This window comes from Sceloporus occidentalis, unplaced genomic scaffold, assembly GCF_023333645.1.
Source record: "Sceloporus occidentalis isolate IW3139 unplaced genomic scaffold, rSceOcc1.0.p SCAF_4, whole genome shotgun sequence".
In the NCBI taxonomy this organism is placed as follows: Eukaryota; Metazoa; Chordata; class Lepidosauria; order Squamata; family Phrynosomatidae; genus Sceloporus; species Sceloporus occidentalis.
This window is the reverse complement of record NW_028316984.1, coordinates 8956826-8975663: the sequence shown is the minus strand read 5'-3', so window position 1 is coordinate 8975663 and position 18838 is coordinate 8956826. Positions and strand designations below refer to the sequence as shown.

The following is an 18838-nucleotide window of genomic DNA, read 5'->3' as shown; positions in this document are numbered from 1 at the left end:
TTTATCTTCCTCCCCTGTCTCACCTCATCCACAACTGAGGGAAGTCAAAGAGAACTCTACCCAAGGATAGGTTCATGTTGAAGCTAAGCACACTGAACTCCATTTTGATGTGTTTCACTTTTTTAAAAATTGCTTACACTAGATTACCAATATTTCACATCCTTGAGATGAAAATTCAGGTTTGTTTCTTTTAAAAAAACAACAATAACAACTGATTTGGTTTTTTTTATGAGGCTAGCTGTTTTGCTTCCCCACTCCCCTACAAATATTTCTAAATATGTCCACAGCTTCATTTTTTAACATAAGAGAATTCAAATTGGTTAACGTGTCTTGATTGCTTTCATCTTTATATCCTAGGATACCCCCTTTCTTTCCTGTGGCTCTCCAGTTACATTTCTGAGACAAACTCTTGGCACTAGGAGTACATAAACACGTACAGTATTTTCTTACCATTGATTGCAGTACACACAGCTATTTCCCTATATGATTTTTGGGCGTTTGTGATAAGATGGAAGATCCCTGATAATGTTACCTCTTCCTACTTACCTATACTGGAAATCCATTGGGTGATCTTAGTCACACTCTCTCCTCCTCAGAGGAAGGTAATGTCAAACCTCTGAACAAATCTTGCCAAGAAAACCTTATGGTCAAATCACTGTAAGTCAGTGTTGACTTGAAGGTGGTACAGAATAACTAAGAAACAACTTATTACAATTAGGAATAACCTGTTATTGTCCTGGGAGTTCCAGGTCTCTGTAATTGAGAGGATTCTAGGGTGAGGATAGGAAGCATCACTCATCTGCCTCTTAGGGGGAGCCCCTTAGAAAAGAATCCCACACCCAGGGATTTCAGGCTGAATCTCAGGAAAATGGGAGCAATATGAGACAAGCTAGCAGTGCTGTCACAGACTTTACACAAAACATCCATGTGAGCCTCTGGGCCTTTAGTATTGGTCCAACCATACAAACCTACTGCATTGGCCATTTCGCCCTAATGTTACTACTGTTAATATTTGGAACATTGTATAAAAGTGATAATTTTTGTTAGCAAGAATAAAATTGCAAATACACTCATCTATTAACATTCGTTGGGGTTAGGGGCACAGGACTCCCATGAATGTGGAAAAACCGCAATTAACAAAAACACTATGTTTTTACCTGAGAGAACACCTCTCTAGGAATTTCTAAGTCCTCCAATACAACTCTGTTGTCAACATCTGCCAGACACTGACCATAGAATTGCACTGGAGGAGCTACAAATGCCTAGTGGACTGTTCTCTCTAGGAATCTCTGGGTCTTTCAGTGTGACTTTTGGTTTAAGTTGGCCATAGCGTTGCGCTGGAGGACCTAGATATTCCTAGAGAGAACATATTAATAAAATCTGCAAAAGTCAAAGCCACAAGTGTGGAGGGACAAGAACATATGCATAGAGTGAAAATATTGCTGGAAAAATAGGTGTCTTTGGGGGAAAAAGGCAGACAAAAATGTGTAATTTAAGAAATGCATGCTGCAGTATACCTGGATTTTCTGACAGATCCAAAAACTAGTAATTCACTGCAGTGCAGAAACTGGATAGAGCTATCTTAACAGTGGGAAAATGAGTTATGTAAAATCAAGCTTGACAGATTCTCCCAGCTCTAATCATAACTTTAGGCTGGTGTTAAGTGATAACAATGTTTTTCAGACAGTGTTCTTTCACCACCATGCCATGAATTTGTTTAACCTGGATACAGAATCCCAGAAAATTATAATCACTATCTATGGCTACTCTTAGGTTATTATGAGCTGGCTGTGATTTGTGAATCACATTTGCTATTGATTGTGGAATTACTTCACATAGAAAGCCAGAGACAAACAAAGAAACGCTGATAACCTGTCATACAGCAACATTGCTCCAATAGAGCCACAGACTGGCAAGTCCCAGGAATGCATGGGGTTCGTACTATTACATGCCACCCCAGTTGTACAAGTACATCTACATATGGTTACTGCAACTTGTTAGAGCCCTTGCAAAAGCTTCTAGCCAGGGCAGAGTTATGATTGTGCCCCATTCCTTTTATAAACTGATATGGGTTGTTGGCAAGGACTGCTCATTTGCTAGGATGCAGAACATTCAGAAGAAAGCAAGCAGTACAAAGCTGGACCACTGGAGAGGTTGGTGGGTTGTGCTTTGATTCCTTGAAGTAATTCTTGTTATTAATGCTGTTGCTCATTCTACCTTGGCAAGGTACAGTTTGACTGAGGTATCTGGATGAATTCTAGGAAACACTGATATATTTCATTCTTGGTGGTGGTTGTTTTATTATGTATTTTTAAGGTAGCACTTTTCATGGAATTTTGAGAGAAATGCATGCAAGTGTACAGAATGTCTTTTGCATTCATCGGCTCATTGAAATGGGCCTTGCATTGCTTGTAGTGGAACAGAATGGGAGTGGGAGTTTCGGCTACATCTGACATTCTCCTGCTGATTTCTGGCAGCTGCTTTACTTCTAAATTTGGTGATGCAGACCTTAGGTTTGTGTGTGATGTTAACACCCTCGAGTTCAGTGGTTCTCAAAACTAGGGGGCAGCACCCCAGGATGTGCAAGAGTTGCTCAAGAGGGGCATGAGATTTGGAGGTCCTGATCCCTCCTCCTACTCCTGTTTACAAACTTTTTACATGTGAAATTTACACATGCGTTGACAAATATTTAGTTAACTGTTCTAATTTTGAATGTTATTTCCTTATAAAATGTTAAAATATGAATATACATGAATGTGTCATTGAAAATATGCACACTAAATAAACAAGATATATTTATTCAGATACTATATCAAGTGGGGGGAGCACAGCATCCTCATGTAGATGTAAAGTGGGGGATCCAGAAGTAAAAAAATTGAGTACCACTCTGCCCTAGTTCATTTGATGTTTCCTTACATTAAGCTAGAGCTGATAATCTCCATCCAAAATGCCTAAATTCTTCTCAAAAAAAAAAAAAAAAAGATATTCCGTAAAAAGAAACCTTGATTCCCAGCACTGAGAATAAACTACACAGTTCCTGAAAATGCATTCATTTTTATTAATGTTCATAACATGTAGAGAGAAAGCTTAAAAAGTTTAGAAGTCGAGAGGAAAACTGTTTCTTTCACTTTCACTATTGAAACACCCATGCAGTTCACGCCAAAGTATGAATGCCCCATTGAGCTCAAACTGAACCTGCTCCCTAGTCTGCTTAAAGCCATACTACAATCCTATGTACACATAGGAGTTTATCAGACTGGGGACAATTGGAAGTATAAATGGTGATTTGCTTGCAATCATCCCGCAATTGCGCTAATGGTTTTCACGTGATGTTATGTTTAAGTGCTATTATCCTGTGAATAACCCATTATTATTGTGCAATTGCACTAATGGTTTCCACTCGACGTCGAGGTGAAACGTGATTAAAGTGTCATTGACCTGTGAATAACCAGGCAAGAAACAGCAGCAAATCATTCACAGGATTTTCCCATGAATGACTTTTTGCTGTTTATTGCCTGATTATTCTCTGGTTATTCACAGGATAATGGCTCCTGTGTGAATCTCATTTTGATCACACTTTAATGTGAAATGTGTGACTTTCTCAGGTTAATCACTGTTTAAAGTCCCAATTTCCCCTGTATGATAAACTCCATGGTTTAAATTCAGTGGGCCTTACTTCTGAGTAAGCTTTGAGCTGTAAAATATTGCCATGAGGATCTCTATGTAGCAAATTACAGTAGGGCTTATCCTGCTAGGTATCTTTATCATGGTGTTAGTTCCATTGAACATGATGGAATTTATATTCAAGTTAACTGTCCTTTGGGCTGTGTAGAGTCAACAGTGTCTATGAAAAAGCTGCTTGTTTTGTAATGTTTAATTCTACATACGTCTGGTTTTCACAAAGGTTCATGGCACGCTGCAGAAATGATCGAGTTTGACACCACTTTGACTGTCGTGGCTGAGTGCTAGGAAATCTCTGTCAGCTCTCTGACAGAGAAGGCTCAGTGTCTGACAATTCTAGTTCCCAGAATTGCCTAGCATGGAGCCAGGGCAGTTAAAGCAGCCTCAACCCGGCTTATTTCTGCAGTGTGGCCACAGCCACTGTTCTGCTGTGACCAGCTCCTCTTCCTCCTCCTTGGAGTCCTGCTCCACTTGGACTTGTTGACCAGTTTGGGAGTTGTTGAATAACTCACATGCTTCTCATAGTTGTGGTTTTTGTGCTGCTCTGGAGGCGGGCCCAGGGCTGGGGGGGGGGACGATTAGCCCCCCCTTTCCCTGTTTTCCCCAGTGCTTTCTGGCTCCTTTTTGGACCCTTTGGCTGTGTCCGTACTGCAAAAATAACCTGCTTCGAGATCCCACCTGAATGGAATTCCACGCAGGAGCCATTGCCTCTCCCCACCAAGGCTAGAGATGGTCCAGAGGAGGGCCACCAGAATGGTGAAGGGTCTGGAAAGCATGCCCTATGAGGGGAGACTTAGGAAACTGGGTATGTTTAGCCTGGAGAAGAGAAGGATAAGAGATGATATGATAGCCCTGTTTAAGTATTTGAAGGGATGTCATATTGAGGAGGGAGCCAGCTTGTTTTCTGCTGCTCCAGAGACTAGGACCCAGAACAATGGATGCAAGCTACAAGAAAAGAGATTTCATCTAAACCTTAGGCGAGACTTCCTGACAGTAAGGGCTGTTCTACATTGAAACACACTCCCTCCAAGTGTGGTGGAGTCTCCTTCTTTGGAGATTTTTTAAGCAGAGGCTGGATGGCCATCTGTTGGGGGTGCTTTGATTTTGAGTTCTTGCATGGCATAATGGGGTTGGACTGGATGGCTCTTGGAGGTCTCTTCCAACTCTATGATTCTGTGATTGGTTGGATGGCCATCTGTCACAGGGGGTGCTTTGATAGTGTGTTCCTGTGTGACAGAAAGGGGTTTTGGACTGGATGACCCTTTGGGGAATTCCTCCCCTCTGGGATTCTATGCATTCCTGCATGGTGGGGGAAGGGAGTTGGACTGGATGGCACTTTTGGGATATCTCCCAAGTCTAGGACTCATGGCAGAAGGGGGTTGGGACAGGATAGCCTTTTGGGTAATCCATCCCAACTCTAGGATTCTATGTACTCCTGCATGGCAGAAGTGGGATTGGACTGGAAACCCCTTTGGGGTCCTTCCAACTCTAGGGTCCTATGTATTCCTGCATGGCAGAAGGGGGGTTTGGACTGGATGGCCCTTTGGGGATATCTCCCAACTCTAGTACTCATAGCAAAAGGGGTTTGAGACAGGATAGCCTTTTGGGGAATCCATCCCAACTCTGAGATTCTATGTATTCCTGCATGGCAGAAGAGAGGTTGGACTGGATGGCCCTTTGGGAAATCCCTCCCAACTCTGGGGTTTTATATATTCTTGCATGGCAGAAGGAGAGTTGGAGTGGATAGATAGCCTTTGGCTTCCCATTCTATGTATTCCTGCATGGCAGAAGGAGGGTTGGAGTGGATAGATAGCCCTTTGGGTTTCCATTCTATGTACCCCTGCATGGCAAAAGAAGGGTTGGGGTGATAGCCCTTTGGCTTCCCATTCTATGTATTCCTGCATGGCAGAAGGAGGCTTGGACAGGATGGCCCTTTGAGTTCCCATTCTATATATCCCTGCATGGCAGAAGGAGGGTTGGAGTGGATAGATAGCCCTTTTGGTTCCCATTCTGTGTATTGCTGCATGGCAGGAGGAGGGTTGAAGTGGACAGATAGCCCTTTGGCTTCCCATTCTGTGTATCCCTGCATGGCAGGAGGAGGCTTGGCCTGGCTAGCTAGCCCTTTGGGGGAATCCCTCCCAGCTCTGGGATTGTATGAGTGGGGAGCCTCCCCCTGCATGTCCTTCCTTGCCAAGGAGAGCCATCATCGCCTTGTTCCAGGAGGAGAGGCCAGACCCTGCATCCCTCCTCTGTGTCTCGCTTGTGTGTGTGTTGCTGCTGCTCTCCCGGGACAAAGGCCCACTGGAAGAAGCAGCAGCCAGAGAGGGAGCCGAGGAGGAGGAGAGGCAGAGCAGGGAGGAGGAGTGGAGGAGGAGGAGGAGGAGGAGGAGAAGGAGGAGGAGAGCAAAGGGGATCCAGAGCTGCTGGCTGCCTGGGGGCTAGTTGCAAGGCGGGGCTTGCCTGGGGAGCCAAAGGGCAAGGAGCTGGCCGGAGCCTCGCCTGGCGTCACTCTCTCTCTCTCTCTCTCTCTGCCTGGCCAAGAGCCTGGAGGAGGAGGCTTCCCTCCCTCCCTGCCTCCTCCATTGTATAATGCTTCGTGACCGCAGCAGCCAGAGGAGAGAGGAGGCTTAAATCCTCCTATTCCTCCTCCTTCCAGAGCTGCATTCCCCCCCTCCTCCTCCTCTTCCTCCATCGGAGGAGAGCGCCATATGGAGCTGGGGGGAGATTAGGGAGCACCAGCCACCCACCCAATGCTTTAGTTCTCCGGGGGAAACTGCATGGGGTAAGTGCAGCTCCTGGCTGGGAAGGGAGAAAGGATCGGGCTGGAGAAGGGGGCTATGGGGAGCTATGGGGGGTGGCACTTTGCTTTGGGTCTCCAGGGTGCAGGCCATGGCTAAAGGGGCCTCAAGGCAAGCCTTATTGGGGGGTGGGGGCTGGCTGCTCAATGCATCAAGACTCCCCGTGTGTTGGTTAGGAGGTAAAGATAAGGGGTTGCAAGAGGGAAAGCAAACCCACCCCACAAGGCAGCCCAGATCTCCTCCTCCAGGGTGGGTTTGCTTTCCCCCCTTGTAACCCTTTCCAGACCTCTGCCTTCTTCCTTTTTTACCTTACCTTCTTTCCTCCGCCTCCTGAAAAGAAAAGAGCCTGCCTGCCCCAGTGACTTGGCTTCCTGCGAACAGATTTCGAGTCCAAATGAGAGCAGGGATCGCAGGTGCGTCGCCTCTGGGTCGCTTGCGTTCCCGCTGCAAAGGTTTCCTCTTTTTTATTTTCTCCAAGCTGTGTGTGTGTGTGTGTTGTTTACGGTGCAACTTGCTTTAGGGCCCTGCTAAGTTTTGGGTATGTGCCGGAGGAGGCCAAAGATGCCCTGGACATCTATTTGCCCTCTAGTTTTGCTTTCCGAAAACAGGAGGGGTGTCAGAGCCTTCATGTGTGAATCTTTTCAAACATATATAAGGATCCTCCACAAACAGAGTCTCTATTAGGCTGCACCCAAATCGGTTCGATAGTGCATGCAGTGGCATGGCTCCATGCGCTGGAATTCTGGAAACTGTAGTTTGTTTCCAGAATTCCAGCGCATGGAGCCACGCCACTTCAAGTGCTGTTGAATTGGATTATTTTTGCCTGGAGTCTTGGTCTGCCAAGATGGGGGCTGAATTTTCTAGTTAGTGGAAGGAAATTTCCTCAACCTGGTTGAAGATGTGCATCTAAGGGAAGAACCAGATTCTGGTTTAGGGCCTCAGGATGGCCTTCTGGTGGTGGCAGTGAGAGAATACTTGTCTTCCTAAAAGTTGCTGTGAAAACACCTTTTTAAAGGGAGAATTGTAAACTTACCTCCTTTTGAAAGGAGTACAACCCAAGCTTTGCTCCTCTCAGTAGATCCTGACTTCTCTTGGAGTCATTCGCATTGCAGAAATACTGATATCCTACCATGACTGGTGGTGTATTTTTTAAATTGGAGATGCAAGTTGTAGTTACTTTCATTTGGGACTTGCTTATATGCATATCTTTCTCTTCTTGCTAGAAGACTTTGACCACTGACCAAGCGTTGGCAGGGGAAGAGACAGACATGTCTGTTTCACAGCTCTGTTTCATACCATCCTGTGTCCGCCCTGCAAAGGTCTTTTACAAAAGTTGAGACTCTCTTCCTCTCCGCCAGCACTTGCAAGGCAGAATATCAGGATCAGCCAGCTGGTTGCTTTGCAGAAATCCAACTGAATACTACCCATTCACATGAGAGGGAAGTCCCTTCGGGTTTCTTTCAAGCTTTTGTAAATGTTTGCAGGGAAGATCTGGTCCCAGCTTCGGTCCCGATGGCGTGGGTTCTGATTATTTTACTACTTCTGGTTTCCTTTGTGCAAAGTGACAAGGAACCGGTTTTCAAGGTCTGCAGACATACTCATGCATGCACCTTTGCATCCAGGTCTTGCTCTCTGTCCTAAGAAAAGGAGGCCTCAGCTCACCAACACCCCCCCCCCCTCCAAGCTGGAAAACAGGGAACATTCAAGATGTGAATTTGGCAGGTCTGCCTTGGCTTTTTCTCAGGTTATGACAAGTTTTTTATAAGCTAATGATGGTTCTGTAGCACTGTGTCCACTATCACAGGAGTGGACTTCTGCTTGAGCAACAGGATTTCCCCTTCACCTCAACCTCTGTCTCCTCCAGAGGACACCCCCCCCCCCAGTAGTCCAGGAAGTTTTCTGGAGGCTTGGGGATAGCAAATCTGTTCCACAAGTCGGCAGACAACATTGGGAACAATCTAAACTCAGTAACTAAAAAAAATAATAATTACTTTTTAAAGAAAAATGCTTCTTCTTTTTCAAACTACATAGTGGTTCCTTAGAAACCAAGATCATGATGAAGCAATGTAGTCAAGATTTTTTTCCAGGTAAATCCTTGAATGAAATTTCCTGGAGATTCGTAATAATAGTTTTCTTCCTTTTGTAGTTGATAAACAACCTAAATTTCTAAAAAAACAAAAAACAAAACCAATTTTATGCTCCTTGGTGTGTATTGAAGATGGAAGAAGGCTTAGCAGTTTGTGGTGCCAGACAGGTACTGGAGTCTGTATCCTAGGGAACACTTCCATTGTCCAGACAAGTATTGTAACATCTAGCATAACAGCTACAAGGAGTTTCTTCCTTTTCGTGTCTGATCTGCCTTTGTTTAACGCTGTAACATGTCTTCAGGAGGAAAGACGCGTGTAAAAATTTTGCACTACTTGTGTGTGTGTTTTAATAATAATAATAATCTGTGTCTACTCGTGTTTAATGGAGCTTGTCCTCCTCTGAAGTTGTTTAAATAGATGTGAAAACTCGTGGTTGTTTTAACTTAATGGTGTTTAGATAAGATTTTTAGGATAAACCAGATTGTAAGACTAACAAACTGATGTCCTTTAGCTGCTGTCTGATTAAGACTGACTTAGAAGCAAGTCCCACTGAAATCAGTAAAAATTACATCTGAGCCATTCATAGGGATTAGATCGCACAAGTAAAAGTGTTTCTGTGTTTCTTAAAGCAGCTTCCCCCAAATTTAGAGAAATAACATGCAGCGATAGATGCTACATGTAAACCATGCAGAAGCTACACTTAGTAAAACAATCTCCATCTCTCTCTTTTTAAGGATAACAGTTGTTAAGTTTATTTATCGGAACACAAAAACCCCAAACTCAGAACTATTGGTATGAAAAAGTTTGAAATTTCACATCCGGCTCATCTTACGTAATAGCCAGTCAAACTACTGTACTGACAACTGGTGCGCTTTCTTCACCCGCCGTATGAATCATTGGTATGAAAGAGAGCACAGAACTTGTTTAGATTTTGTACATTTCTGAAGTAGCTGGGCTGACATGCAGCAGGTGTTGTTTAGTAGTTGAGATGGAGAGTTGCTTTTGTGTGTGTGTGTATGTATACATGAGAATGCAGTGCATCAGAAGTGTGATTACAGTATATTATTTTTAAAGTGTAGACAGGCTTCCTATGACCCACTTGCAAGGGCTCTTCAGTGCCTCCTTTGGAAGTACAGTTTCTGTCTAAAAAGATAACATAAATGGAGACGGCTCCAGTTGCAACAGCTTCTTGGCCAAAAAGAGGAAAGGGGGAGGGGCAGAGGAGAGAGAGAGAGAGAGAAAAGAAAAGAAATTGTGCCAGAAACAGCAGGCTCTGATTACAGAGTCCAAAGATCATTTAATGCACCAAAGGGGAAAAAAGGAGGCAGAGTGCAAGGTCCAGTTTAAGCAGCTGTAGGTTAGCAATAGTTCCAGGGGCAGAAGCTCAGCTGATTCTCCTTCTATAATCAGACCCCCTCCCAATTTTGATGCTAGCTTTGAGGGAATGCTTGAATTTGACTTTTCTGTGGAAGCGGGGAAGGAAAGAAAGGATAGGTGAGTGGAATGACCATATGCTGTGAGGGTGTATCATGCAGAATCTCTAAATGCCAGTGGCAAGGAGTCAGCACATACTGAGCATAGCGCATTGTGGCTTTGTGAGATGCTGCCTAAACAACTGGCCCATCAAAGCTCTTCCATGTAAAATTCACCTTCAAAGGAACCTAACAATGAAATGTAGTCTTTATGATGTCTTTGGAGGTTTCAAGTCCTGATCTTGGACACGGGGCAGTTTGGTCCAGTGTGTGTCTACGCCGGAAGCTGGATTCAGTAAGGCTTATTTTCAGGAAATTCGGAATACACTCTCAGACTAACCAGCTGAAGTCATTTGCAGTTAAATTGTCCCACAGCACACTTTTCCAAACACCTGCTGCTGTAGCATGGCTTATGGACAGGTAATAAGGCTTCCTTGAGCTCTTTGGAGAATAGTTGGATAGACTGTAAGAAATAAATATGTACCACTTAAGACAGTGTTTCCCAGACTTCCTCCAGATGTTTTGGACTTCGGCTCCCAGAATTTCTGATCGTTGCCCGAACTGGCTAGGGCTTCTGCAAACTGAAGTCCAAAACACTTAGAGGACCAAAGTTTGGGAAACACTGACTTAAGAGGTTTAAAAGCATATGGATGGTGATTTTCCTGCCTATGGTGTTTGTACATATTTCTTTGTTCCACTGTTGTCTCTGATAAAACAGGCTTTACAGCGTTTTTTTAAGCAGTACCAAAAACCTGTTTACCTGGCATCACATTGGAATGAGACCACAGACAGGATCCCTCGTTCACCTTCCTAAACAGTTGGACCATCTGCTTCCACCCTCATAGACTCCCGCTTCAGTAGATGTGTTCTCCTCTCCCTTGCAGAGCTCTTTTAAGAACCTGGAGTGGTTTGGCTGTGTCTTATTTTGCCATGTTCTGCTACTGTAGCAGGTGGACTGGGGTCCCTTTCACACTACAGTTGCCCCTCTGTTTTTGTAGACTTCAGATCCGTGACCCTTGCTTACTCGTGAGGAGCAAACGGAGGGGGTTAAAATTGGGTGTGCACCCACAACTGCTCATGGTCACGCACCCCCATTCAAGCCTATGGGGCTTGAATATCTGCAGAATGGATTCCTTGTGAAAACAGAAGGCTGATTGTACACAGTTATAGTGCTATGATTCCACTTTAACTGCTCTGGTTCTGTCCTGTAGAATTCCAGGATTTCCAGTATAGGGGTATTTAGAACCCTCTCTTCTGAGAGCACCTCTGACGAAACTGCAAAGACCAGGATTCTGTAGGGAAAGCCCTAGCAGTTGAAGTGGAGTTGTAGCACTATAATTGTGTAGTGTGAAAGGTCCTAGGATTTTACAATGGCATAGAATTCCAAAGGAACGGAAAACCTGTGAGTGTTAGCAACTGTACCCAGACATCACATTGGGTAAAGCTGAATTAAATGACAAACACTTGAAACAAACATGGATGGAAAATCAGCATTGTTTAAGCACAGTACAGAGTTTCATTTGAGGGTTTGCGGGGGAGAGAGCAAAATATATATTACAAGATGGATTTCTTGGTTCTCTTAATGTCAGTATAAATCTGGAATGTCTTCACTCAGGTTTATGGGGCAGGTGTCTTTCTGAAAACTCATGGTTGATTGAATCATGTGCCTGAAGATCAGGATAGCTGTTTGGTGAGTTCTGCTATTGTTGCTGACCATGTGACAGAGTAGTCATCTGTTACACAGCCAGATCCATTTTCAGCCCATAATGATGTCAGGCTTGCTTTTCCCCCCAGTCTGTGAAGAATATATATATATATATATATATATATATATATATATATATATTTACTGGTTGACAAACCATTGCCCATCATATTGTACAAGGCCACCTGACCAGGGCTGATTTTAAATCACATGATCCAGTCCTTATTGGGTCACACTGACGGCACAAAAAAGAGCAATGTTAATCTGGTGGTGGGAAATTCTGTTGACATTCAGAATGCCCCTAAAAGCCAGAAGGGGACTTTCCTGGGAGAAGATAGTGCTAGCAAGGCCTGTGCTAGAGCTGCATTGAGGAGGAGGTCCAGCGTGATTCTGCTGAGTACTGAATTTCATATAGCAAATAGTAAGGCCAAACGCTCTTTACTTTTTCTACTCTTACACTTGAAATCTGGGCTGATCAATTTAGGTATGCACTGTTGCAGACAGTGTTGGTTATACAATCCTACATATCTGTCTGGTTGGTAATGGTTAAACAAAAGGCCAAGCCTTTATGAATATGACATATGAATAGAATTAGAAGAGAGGTTACTTCTGTCCAGGTTTCTGGGTGGCTAAACAATCAAACCCTTAGCAGCGGCAAACATAGCTTCTAAGTATGGTTTATGCAAGTTGAGTATCCTTTACCTGGAATTCCAAAATCTGAAGTACTCCGAAATCAAAAACCTTTTGAGCTACAATGTAAGTAGTGTAGTATGTTCCTGTACTGTATTTATGAGGCTGAAGAGAGACACAAGGATCTGTGAAATGATGGGCGTGCATATCTTCATTGATCAGCATTATGTCCTGTTATGTTTATGCAAATGCAGGTATTCAAAAAATAAATAAATATCAAAATATGGAACACTTCTGGTACCAAACATTTCAAATAAGGGGTACTCAGACTTTATGTTCCTTTGCCTGGCAAGTAACTTGTAGTGCCATCTGTAGGAAGCTATTTATATTCTGTGTTTGTATGAAGTAAAGGAATTGTCCCATTTCCTTAATTTCATTTTAAGTAAGGCTGATTATGTAGGAAATAACATGACAGAAGGATCCTGTACATGTAGCTATTCCTGTGAAATTTACTTAATTTACAGCACAACCCTATATATGTTTTTCTCACATTTATGACTTGTTTTCAATGGGATTGATTCCCGGATTGCATCCTTAGAGTGACATTTCAAATTTCTAAAATTTGGAGAAAAGTTTCAATTACAAATCATACACACTTTTTAGCCTGTTTGGAGAACATTCGGTAATATGAGATAATGTTTCCGAGTGCAGGAGCTATTCTTATGAAGGGAGTTGTACTAGAAATTGTTGTTCTAAACAAAATTAATAAAGAAAAAAATGGTGCTTCTATTATTTGAGTTTTTATTTTTAAAAACCTAACTGGATTGTACCACTTGGGGGTTTCTTTTATTGGTGTTGACCCCTCCGCTAGACGATCACAGTGGCAGCTACACAGCTTTTCTTCCCTGATTTTCTCTCTGTTGCAGGACAAAGCTGTGTATGCCATACCAACTGTCTCAGGCCCCTCATGTTAGGCTTTTCCTCTGGAGGACATTGCCCCATCCCAAGTGCTGTAAGATTCAGCTGCTGGTCCAGAGAGTGTCAATACATGCAGTGGTAAGGGGCTGCTATTTTATGCTTTGCCTGAGGCACGACTGTCTTGTTCTGGCCCATTTCCATTAATTTTGACAAGCAATCTGAGCTGAACAAAATGTGTTAGGTGGGATGTTTGCATGAATGCCAGGTAGTCTGATGAAACATTCCAGTAAGTGTAGGACAGCAACAGGATCATCAGCAGGTGGCAGCAGCAGTGGTGGCAAATTATAAATACGTTCTGTCCCCTTCTTTAAGACTATAAATTAGCAGTAATATAGGAACACCCATGACGGCAGGTAAATTATGTGGATTTATTGAGGTGAAATGGGGAGGTGGGTTCTAAAAGAGGGCCTACTTTAAGGAGACTGTACAACTAGTCATTCAGAAGTCTGACTAGTTTTGAAATGCCTGAGGACAGGTTTGTCTCAATAAAGTCATGTAGCTCTGAAACAAAGTTTTCAAATCCACTTTTGTTAGTATGCTACCACTTGTTGTGCCTTTAAGTCGTTTCCAACTTAAGGCAGTCCTAAGGTTCTCTTGGCAAGTTTCTTCAGAGGGAGTTTGCCATTGTCAATCTCTGAGGCTGTGAGAGTGTGACTTGCCCAAGGGTCACCCAGTGGGTTTATATGACCAAACTGGGATTTGAACCCTGGTCTCCAAAATCATAGTCCAGCAAACAAACTACTACCTCACAGTGGCTCACCATAGTACCACTGCAAAAGGCGTAGGCAGTTTAGGGGAGTAATCAAGGAGAATTTTCTGTCTCTCTTTTTAAAAAGCCACACAAAATAGCATTTTCCATTATAATTTTTATTTTTCTAATGTTTGGTTGGTTTATTGCTTTAAGTGGTGGGCATCTTCTTAATTTCTGCCAAAGGAAGCATACACAGTTGAATATACAGTCTGACCCTGATTATTAGGTAGGAGTTGCGAGAGCCTGTAAACATACATTCTGTCTTTAAAGTCTTCTTTAGCAGTCTTAAGCATGAAACTATTAGGAGGGTACTGTCCCTTTGTATTTCAGAAAAGTAATCTACAGCACTGTGTAGTGGTCAGAGTTTCTAGGCTCACTCACCTCAAAGGGCAACCTGCTGGAAGAGGAGGAATCTGTGGATAAATAGCCATGGCCTGGCTATTTGGAAAGCTGGTAGTTTGTGGATTTCCTTCTCCAGACCCAAGTTCCTGAACCGGGATATACACTTGGTTTTATTTTTATTTGATTTTTTCAGCTATAAATTCAAGTAGCTGCCTCTCATTCTCGGTATGAATTTAATATATATGAGATACACCCTTGTGATACTGTTTTCTGGTTTCTTTTACCTTCTCCCCTCTACTATGCCTTAAAATGAAGAGTTGATTCACATAGCTGGAAAAAATAAAAGGGCAGAGAAAATAGAAGGGGGAAAAGTGAGTCACTTACGTTGCTGCTTTCTGACATAGACTCTTATGATAGAATTTGTATGTCTCTTAGCAGAGAAATATACGATAGAAACTTTTGTTCTCCTTATGACCATTCAGGAAAGTTGCTATTCCAGCTTTCATTCCCATCATCTTCTTCATCACCCCTAAACAACAGTGATTTCTTTTCAGCTACTGCTTTTACTGTTTAACTGAACAGACAGTCAGGATGGAGAAAAGAACTTCTGTCAAGCAAGTTTTCAGCGCTGAGGTCAATATGAAGAGTGTTTCAAACAAGTTACGCAGTGGAATAGCTGGATTGTACAATACATGATATTCTGGATTAAACAATAAGAATGTATAGGAGTTTTTCTCTTCTTTCCCTATACTTCCATGATTTTCTCTTTGCCCCCTTCCTCTCTTTCCACCCACCCTTCCTTCAGTCCCCTGCATGTCTTTCCATTGCTTATTCTATTTCTGTTAGCTTTTCCTTCTCCTGGGCCTCTCTCCTTGGTTCTCCAGCCAATTTTTAGCTGAGCTGCTCTTAGCAATGGAGCTTGCAGTTCTGCTGGCTTGCCCCTAGAACAATCCTGAGCAAGCAGCATGGGAAATGTCCATGACTAGTGGCCTCTTAGTGAAGCGAGAGCTCACGTGTGCTAGAACTAAAATCCCATATTAGCTATAGACACAGGAAGGAGATGTTGTCTAGATAAGCAGGTAAAGAAATGGCCCAGAAAGTGGGAGAAGTAACAGGAAGGGAGCCAAGGGGTACAAAGGAAAGGGGCAGGTTAACTCTGGACTGAGTTGTAGAAATGAGATCAAACGTTTCTGCTGTAAATTTTTGAGAGGCGGGAAATACAAGTAAATCATTATTATATTATCATTATTATTATTATTATTATTGGGATGAGACGTGGAGTATAGCAGGGGCAGGCACATGTGGCCTCGCAAGCTTCCCAGGGATTAAAAAAAGGAAAAAAATTGCAATTATTCATTGCTCCAGAATGACCCAAATGCACTCTAGGCAGCGTGGAGGGCAATTCCATCATGCTTGGAGGCCCTCTGAGCCCCTTGGATCAAAAACAATTTTTGAATTTTAAAAAAACCACTGTTTTTGCCCCCAAATGTTCTAAAATGTGTACTGGGCGCATGGGGCGCATTTCTAGCAATTTTTCAGCCTCACGGCAAATTTACGCTCAGAACAGAGGCCTTTTTTGAAACCACAAACTTGATGAAAATGCCCTCAAACCTCCCCAGAGGCATTGGAGAGAAAAAACTATTTTTAATATATTTTGGGTTGGGGAGAAGGTGTGTTCCTCCCCCCCCCCCCCCCAGGTTTCCTAAGGGGCTCATGCCAGGCCCCTAGCTTTCCAGAGTTGCCTACTCCTGGAGTATATGAATGAAAGGGTTTGAGGAAACAATAGCCTGAAAGGATAAAAAGTAGAATGGCCAGCAGTAAGTTTGCATGTAGAAAAGTATTCTGCTGAAGTTATACATTATGGGCAGGAAGGGATGAGCAAAGGGATGAGCAATGAAATATGCAGGCTGAGTGCCAATGGGAAAAAGGAAAAAGAACCACTTAGGCTGTAAGAAGGGAAAAAAGAGGTGGGGGGATCTTTTTCCAGAGGAATACCTGGATTTAGTCAGTTGCCACAAAAAAGCCAAGTGTCTTCCTGGTGCCATAGGCCTTAAGAGGTCCATTGTGGCTTAAGCTTCTAGGGGCCAAGGTCCACTTCATGGTAATGAGGAGGTGGAATTGGTGAAAAAAATCAGAGAAGGGAGCAGGACAGTCTTCGTGCAAGACCAAGATTGCAACAGTGGCTTTTAAAGTTTCAAACGGTACTTCCTCTTTTTTGGCCTTTAAAGGCCCTTGGAACACTACTGCTACAAAAATTTAAAATGGCAATCCGATGTGCAGTTTACGAACACATGCCTGTAAACTGTGGGCAAGGATGGAGAACTGCCAAAGTTTCCTGCAGAGAGAGGATGCCAAAGCAAGGGCTAGACCTGAGTATTCCAGCCAGGCTGCTGCGTGGGGTGCAAGAGATCAGCCTGATTCACAATGGCACCAGAGTCTGTCCTGCCTGCACTTTGGCATCTGTGGTGCTCAGGGTGATCCTGGGGCCAGGAAGAAGAAGCCCAGGCCAGTCTGCATCCACCACCACCCTCCCCTTGAATGGGCTGGATTCACAACAGGTTCACATATGAAACAAGATGGTGGTTTGCAGGAGGTAGTGGAGCCAAGGTTAACAGACATTTCATTTGGTGAAAGCTATGCTGGGAGAGAGCTTATTTGGGTAGCACTATGCATTATATTGGCAAACATTTGCTCCCAGAATCATGTTTGCCCAAATAATGTTCCTGTGGGAGCTGTTCATAGGGAGAAACCAGGATGAAGACATTTATTCTTTCCCATGGTCACTTGTTTTTCCCTTCAGATGCCCCCAGGAAGTTCCCCAAATGCCCTAGTCTCAGACTGTGGATAGTGAAAATTGAGTTTAAACTGTTTGGAGGAGCTATTTGCAGGCCTATAAAGTGGGGGCGGGGAGGTAAGCAGCCATGGGTCGGTCAGTTTTCCAGCCTTGTCCATCCGATTCTCCTGCTGGGGAGATATCTTTAACTTGCAACATGCAGGTCCAATGGTCCATGGTCAGACAAGTCAATAATTCCACCATCCCCAGCCTAGTACCCTCAGCCCCAGCCACAGTGGAGTTGCAATCCAACATATCTGGCAGTTGCTTTGTCTACAGGATCATTGTTGGGCCCCAGCTGGGGAAGGCTGGACTGGAGTTTGTAATGTAAATACCTGCTTTTTTAAAAAATTAAAGGTAACAGTATGGGGTATGTCTGCTGTTTATATAATTGTTGTGTGCCTTCACATATTTTCTGATTTATGGTGACCCTAGGGTGAAGCTATTGTGGAGTTTTCTAAGGGCTGAGAGTTTATGACTCACCCAAGATCACCCAGCAGCCAAGTCAGGAATCAAACTCTGGTCTCCAGGGTTTTGGTCCAAAGCTCAATCTGCTATACCATGGGTTGGTTCAATATACTTACCTATTGTGCTATTTAACTGTCTGATCATAAAGGTTCATAACACAGATAATGTCAAATTTCTCTTGGTTTTCTTTCTAATAGCTAGTACTGCGTTTAGATGAGGGATAGGACACATCTTAAGTAAGTGAATATGTTTTACCCTGTCCAAGGAGGCAATCACCTGCTGAGAACCAGCTCAACCACATAGTTATTATTAAAGACCTAAGGCTTCATCATAATCCACGCTGCTTACTGTAGAAGCCAGTATGCCTTCACGTCCAAATATTTGTATTCAGTTTGTAAGTCTCAGTTGTCATAGTTCAGCTCTAGCCAAATTGCTCTATAAGAGTTTCCAAAAAGTGTCTCAAGGAAACTTGCAAATATGCTGTAGTTCAAAAAGTGGAAAGAGTTGTAGTGTACTTCTCACTGAAAAATCCCTTAGTTGTCCATTTGTCATTACTTGATACTCAGAAAGCAAATTTTCTTCTTATATGTTTTGCCTCAGCTCATTTGTCACTATTCAAGTCTGGTACTTCCAAGTGATTAGAATTTACTCTTCCTGAAAGAAGGAATCTTGCAATAAAAACACTTATTTTTGTAAGCTTTTTTTATGTGCTACTTGTTTTCTACTATAGATTTCTACTATTGCAGAAATCAGTGAATGAGCTGCAGTTCACTGCAACATGTGGCACATGGGTCTGTGTCTGTGCATGCACCCACTCAGGCTGTCTCTTATCAACAGAGGGTTGTAATGAACTGGTGGAACATAATGGGAAAGAGCTGAACTGTCACACTATGGGCACATAGCATTGGAAATCTCTGAATCAGTCTCCCAACTTTTTCTACACTTCTTCCAAAAGCAACCATAGCCTGAATTGGGTCAGGGCTGTGATGCTAGGGGAAAGTGTGCATGGTTTTTAAAATCTTTCAATAATCTAAAGACACATACTTCTCAGGTGCTAAGTTTGAAAAGTTATTTTTAAAGCAAAGTTACAGTA

General features: G+C 43.2%; 1 protein-coding gene across 6 annotated transcripts in view; it reads left to right on the top strand.

Annotated features, from left to right (window-relative positions):
• Positions 1-18838, top strand: part of SERTAD2 (SERTA domain containing 2) — a 131906-nt gene that overhangs the window by 85471 nt on the left and 27597 nt on the right. Inside the window, exons 1-3 of one of the 6 annotated variants that reach the window (XR_016280832.1) lie at positions 6084-6463; positions 13300-13429; positions 14999-18347. The exons of 1 other annotated variant lie outside the window; for it this stretch is intronic. Coding sequence is in view for 1 of the 5 variants with exons in the window: in XM_089519194.1 (XP_089375320.1) it covers positions 6459-6463 (5 nt within the window). In the remaining 4 variants the exon portion in view is untranslated. Of the gene's footprint in view, positions 1-4364; positions 4487-6083; positions 6464-6816; positions 6893-13299; positions 13430-14998; positions 18348-18838 lie in introns of those variants that run through there. 4 more of the 6 variants (XR_016280833.1, XR_016280831.1, XR_016280834.1 and 1 more) reach the window with 4 other exon arrangements.